Genomic DNA, 6,546 nt, shown 5'->3' on the forward strand with positions numbered 1-6,546 from the left:
ATTCTAGATGGGAAATCACATTTAGAATGTTGTGATGATGCTCAGGGAATGAATGTAAATTAATAAAAAAAATTTTCAGAAGAAAAAAAATAGGCATTAGAAATACCTATTTGATGACTGCAGTTAAGCTATATAGCCCTAGTTAGGTGCTACTTTACAGTATGTTCATTCTATTCACTGAGGTTTATGCCTAAAGTCAGTCTTGTGTTCATGGATATGTACATATCAGCTGTGCTTGCTATTGAAAATATTTAGATTTATTAAGATATTTAGTGAAACAATAAAATGGGGGAGGCATAGAAAGCAACAATAGATACCAGACACAGTGTGGGAGGAGGGTGGGAGATGGCAGAGGGTGAGATAGGGAATCAAGGATGGGAAAAAAGGCAAAATATACAGAAAACAAGAAATGGAAAATGATTTGTTGACAATAACACATATGTTGATGTGCTTGATTGAGCCAATATACAGTGTATTCTCAATGGAAAAATCTCATTTTGTATGCTATAATGATGTACAGTGAATGAATGTAAATAAAGAAAAAAATGTAAAAAAAAAAAAAAGATGTATACTAGTAACCCAGAGAGAACTATTAAGATAATAAAATAGAGTTTAGATAATAAGCCAACAAAGAAGATAAAATGGTTTCATATAAAAAAAAAAATCCAAAGACAACAGAATAAAAGAAGAAGGGGAATAAAAACTCATTGGACAACACTGAAACAAACAGCAAGATAACAGATTCAAACCTACTTTTATCATAATCATATTAAATGTAAATGGACTAAATACCCAATTAAAAAGACAGAGACTGTCATCTTAATTAATTTTTAAAAATGTTAAAGATCCAACTATATACTATCTCTTAAAAAAAGAACTTTAAATACAAATACACAGACAGGTAGAAGGTCAAAAAAAAGATACACCATGCTATCACTCACTAGTCCCAAGAAAGCTGAAATAATTATATTGTTATTAAGCAAAGTAAATCTCAGAGCAAAGAACATTATCAAGATAAAAGAAGTGCATTCCACAAAATAAATGAGTTAATTAATCAAGAGCACATAACCCTAGACATTTTTGAAATTCACCAAAAAGAACTTCAAATTCATCAAGAACTTACAGAACTTAAAGAAAAAGCAGACAATATCAGTTAGATCTAGGAGATTTCAATACCCCCCCAAAACAGATAGAAACAGTAGACAGAAAATGAGCAAGGATATAGTACACTTAACAAGTCTATCAACCAACTTGACCTGATTAATATTTATAGACCATTCCACTCTTCTCAATGTTCCTGGAACCTTTATAAAAATAGATCATATTCTAGGCCATAAAAAAATTTCAATACATTCAAAAAATTTTAAGTCATACAAAAGATGTTCTCTTACACAATGAGATTAAAGAAGAAATTAATGATGGAAAAATTCCTAGAAAATCTTTAATAACTGGAAATTAAAATCACCTTTCTAAATAATCCATAGATCTAATTTCAAGAGAAATAAGAAAATTTACTGAACTAAATGAAAATGAAAATAAAGCATGTCAGAATTTGTAGAATAGACTACTAAAGAAGAAAATGATAAACTAAATTCCTGTATTAGTCTAACTTTTTACCTTAACAAAGTATGTGCAAAGGCTGTCTACTTAAAATTTTTTATATGTTGGACAAAAACAAAGACCTAAAAATACATTCACACACACATACACATACACACTAATAGATCAAAAGATCCAATATCAAGGTGTCAGTTCTTCCCAAATTGACCTAAAGATTCAACATAACCCCATAAAAAATCCCAGAAATCTTTTTTATAGAAACTGACAAGTCAATTCTAAAATGTATATGAAAATGGAGACCTGGAATAGATCATCTTGAAAAGAAAGAACAAAGTTGGAAAACATTCACTATCTGATTTCAAGACTTATAAAGCCATAGTAATCAAGATGGCATATTCATAAACACATGCATTAATTGGAGAGAATAGAATCCATGTACATCATCAACCGATTTTCAACAAAGAAGCCAAGGCAGTTCAATGAGGGCAGGGCAGAGTTTTGAACAAATGGCGCCAGAACAACTGAACATAGATACACAAAACAAAACAAAGTAACAAAAGAAAGCCTCATTTCTAATCTCACACCATATATAAAATTTACCTTAAAATGGACCTAATGTAAGAGCTAGAACTATAAAACTTCTAGAGAAAAATATAAGGAAAAAAATCTTTGTGACCTTGGGTTAGACAAAAAAATTTTAGATAAACTGAACTTTAATAAAAATTGAAACTTCTAGGCAAGTTCAAGCCTTTGTGGCTAAGGGAACTAGATCCTACATGGACGACCACATGGTTCACAGACCCAACTGCTTAATAAATATGCCAGATGTGTGTGTGTGTGTGTGTGTGTGTACCCAAAATCCCAAAGGAGGGAGAAATGGAGAAGGGATTGCAGCAATGCCATGTTCCATGGAGAGTGCTTTCTCCCTCTCCCTCTCTTTCTTACTCTAGTGTGCACACATGCCCTCTAGAAAATTGAAAAAAAAATTTAAAAATTAAACTCCTACTCTTTGAAAACTACTACTTAGAAAATAAAAAGGCAAGCCACATCTTAGAAGAAAGTATTTTCAGACATATCTCTAATTAAAGATTTGTATCCAGGGGACCAGCAGATGGTATAATGGTTATGTTGCTGGACTCCCACATAGTCAACAGCAGTTTGAGTACTGGACCTGGCAGATTAAAATTCACACCAGGTGCATGTGCACACACCCAAAATCCTAAGAGGAGAAAAGAGAAGTGACTGGAGTGTGACCATCACCTCTGGGAGGTGATTTCTCGCTTTCTGTCTCTCCAGCGATTGCTTGTGCCCTATAGCACAAATCTCTCTCTTTAAAAGAAAAGGAGAAATAAAAAAGATGTAAATCCACAATATTAAAAAAAAAAAAAACAACTCTTACAATTTAATAAGACAGCCCAATTTTAAAAAGTGGGCAAAAGGTATGAATACTCATTTAATCAAAGAATGTACACAGCAAGCAAATGAAAAGATATTCAGCATGGTTAGTCATTAGGGACATTAGGGAAAGTTATACTGCAGTGAGATACCATCAGATACTTACTACCAAGGGAAAAATTAAAAGATTCATAATACCAAGTGCTAGTAAATATGTGGAACAACTGGAACTTTCATACATTACTAGTAGACATAAAAAATGGTTCAGCCACTTTGGAAAATAAGATGGTAGTTTCCTATAAAGTTAAACGTGTATTTATAACATACCCAGCAATCTTGCTCCTAGGTAATTTACTCAAGAGAAATAAAAACATATGTACATATATACATTCATAGCAACCTTATTCATAAGAACAAAAAAAATTTTTTTAATATTTTATTTAACTTTATTTATTTATTTATTTTTAATTTGACCAGAGAGGGATAGAGTAGAGCTAGAACTATAAAACTTCTAGAGAAAAATATAAGGAAAAAAATCTTTGTGACCTTGGGTTAGACAAAAAAATTTTAGATAAACTGAACTTTAATAAAAATTGAAACTTCTAGGCAAGTTCAAGCCTTTGTGGCTAAGGGAACTAGATCCTACATGACCAACCACATGGTTCACAGACCCAACTGCTTAATAAATATGCCAGGTGTGTGTTTGTGTGTGTGTGTGTGTGTGTGTGTGTGTACCCAAAATCCCAAAGGAGGGAGAAATGGAGAAGGGATTGCAGCAATGCCATGTTCCATGGAGAGTGCTTTCTCCCTCTCCCTCTCTTTCTTACTCTAGTGTGCACACATGCCCTCTAGAAAATTGAAAAAAAAATTTAAAAATTAAACTCCTACTCTTTGAAAACTACTACTTAGAAAATAAAAAGGCAAGCCACATCTTAGAAGAAAGTATTTTCAGACATATCTCTAATTAAAGATTTGTATCCAGGGGACCAGCAGATGGTATAATGGTTATGTTGCTGGACTCCCACATAGTCAACAGCAGTTTGAGTACTGGACCTGGCAGATTAAAATTCACACCAGGTGCATGTGCACACACCCAAAATCCTAAGAGGAGAAAAGAGAAGTGACTGGAGTGTGACCATCACCTCTGGGAGGTGATTTCTCGCTTTCTGTCTCTCCAGCGATTGCTTGTGCCCTATAGCACAAATCTCTCTCTTTAAAAGAAAAGGAGAAATAAAAAAGATGTAAATCCACAATATTAAAAAAAAAAAAAACAACTCTTACAATTTAATAAGACAGCCCAATTTTAAAAAGTGGGCAAAAGGTATGAATACTCATTTAATCAAAGAATGTACACAGCAAGCAAAAGAAAAGATATTCAGCATGGTTAGTCATTAGGGACATTAGGGAAAGTTATACTGCAGTGAGATACCATCAGATACTTACTACCAAGGGAAAAATTAAAAGATTCATAATACCAAGTGCTAGTAAATATGTGGAACAACTGGAACTTTCATACATTACTAGTAGACATAAAAAATGGTTCAGCCACTTTGGAAAATAAGATGGTAGTTTCCTATAAAGTTAAATGTGTATTTATAATATACCTAGGAATCTTGCTCCTAGGTAATTTACTCAAGAGAAATAAAAACATATGTACATATATACATTCATAGCAACCTTATTCATAAGAACAAAAAATTTTTTTTAATATTTTATTTAACTTTATTTATTTATTTATTTTTAATTTGACCAGAGAGGGATAGAGTGAGAGTGAGAGTGAGAGTGAGAGTGAGAGTGAGAGTGAGAGTGAGAGAGAGAAAGCAAGCCACCAGGACTCAAACCACAGTTGGCCATATGGGAGTCCAGCGCCCTTAACCACCATGCTACATGCCAGCCCCAAGCACTGGAAATTTGAAAAATGAAATGTGTCCAATCAATTGCTGGATGAATAAACACACTGTGGTACATCCCTGTAATGAAATACTACCCAACAGTAAGATGGAATGAGCAACTGCCACCTATAACCTGCAGAAATACTGAAAGCACTGAGCTAACTGAACAAAGCTCGATGCAGAAACTACACACTATATGATTCCATTGATGGCACATATTAAAGAGAAAAGTGCAGGGACTAAATTCAGATTAGTGGTTTCCTAGGGATGGACAGAAGACAGAGGCTAGGACTAACTGCAAAGGCACATGCGGGGACTTTCTAAGGTGACACAAATATCCTGTACAGTAATCTCTCCTCATCTCCTGGGGATCCATTCCAAGAGCCCAGTGGGTGCCTGAAATCACATGTAGTACTGAATCCTATAAATACTGTATTTTTGTCCATAGCTTTTATTGGGTTGTTGGAAAAGTCATGAAGCATTTTTGCATAGAAAAACAAAGAAAAATACGTCATGACTTTCTCAACGACCCAATACATCAGACTGTCTCTCAAAGAGGTCTAACCATCAAAAAGGTAACAATCATGCTATTAAAGTAATGTTCTATGTGAACAAAGCTTTGCATGTCATCAGTTTAGGGACAGAAGAACAGTGAAGAACTCACCATTTCGATTTTGCTCAAGTTGATCCTTCTCCTGATGTGGATTTTGTGGCTGCCCTATGCTGACAGGTGGATGGTGCCCAAGGCCATAAGGTATAGGAGACCCCCGTCCGTGTGTTTGCAATAGGTTCATATTATAGGCCATCGCTGCTTGATGTGTGATAATTCGAGGATCAACTGCAAACCTACCCTGGTATCCTGTCCATGGTACCTAGGTTATTAACAAGAAATAAAACAATTACATTGAGAATATTATGGAGGAGAAACTGCTACCGTTCTATTGATCAGGAAAAAGCAAACACAAGGAGAGGATGTTAGCTCTATCAAAGTGAGTAACTACAAAGCTGAGACTAATAGCAACAGCTGGTAGAATTACAAACATCTTAACTGGACAAAAAACCAGCTCTCTGAATCTTTGGTGTATAAGGGAAAACAGAATATTCTATGGCTGGAAAGAACTTAAAGTTGCTAATTAGTCCTTGAGACGTTAAATCATTTACACTGTTGGGTCATTTCACTTCAACATGAATGTAGGCACAGGACAGATGACTGTGAAAAGTATCTAAGACATAACTACATAGTTACATAGTTAGATTGAATAAGAGAACAAGGAGAAAGAATTTAACGTAAGGAGGCTCGAATCAAAAAATAGATATTCCAACTTTATATGAATAGCCAAATGATTTAATGTTCATTAGTCTAGGAAAAATTCACATCTATCATTACTTTGTGTTTTTAATCACTTCAACTCCACCTTAAACTATAGAAACAGGAAATTTGTTTAGGTATGTCTAGATAATCTAATGTCTGAATAGTAACATAAAAGAAAATTCAATGACATCTGAGCTACTGCCCCTATTATTGTACTATTAACTGTTAAATGCAGAGTCTTAGAACTCTTATATAATAAAAGCCTCTTTGACCTAGTAAAGTGAAATATAAATCCTGAGGGACTTACTATTTAGGGCAGATGATGTATAAAGTTGCCAGGCTGTCTGGGAAGAAATAACTCAGCTAAAATCTAAAGTCTATGGGGAG

At 34.1% G+C, this 6,546-nt stretch overlaps 1 protein-coding gene across 5 annotated transcripts in view; it reads right to left on the reverse strand.

The window, feature by feature from the left end:
• The window catches only part of HELZ (helicase with zinc finger), a 206,108-nt gene that overhangs the window by 33,093 nt on the left and 166,469 nt on the right, over window positions 1-6,546 (reverse strand). For all 5 annotated transcript variants that reach the window (XM_006146767.3, XM_027771163.1, XM_027771161.1 and 2 more), the window contains one exon: window positions 5,512-5,719. In XM_006146767.3, coding sequence (XP_006146829.1) covers window positions 5,512-5,719 — 208 coding nt within the window. The remainder of the gene's footprint in view (window positions 1-5,511; window positions 5,720-6,546) is intronic.

The sequence above is a fragment of the Tupaia chinensis genome, unplaced genomic scaffold (genome assembly GCF_000334495.1).
Source record: "Tupaia chinensis unplaced genomic scaffold, TupChi_1.0 Scaffold000187_1, whole genome shotgun sequence".
NCBI lineage: Eukaryota > Metazoa > Chordata > Mammalia > Scandentia > Tupaiidae > Tupaia > Tupaia belangeri.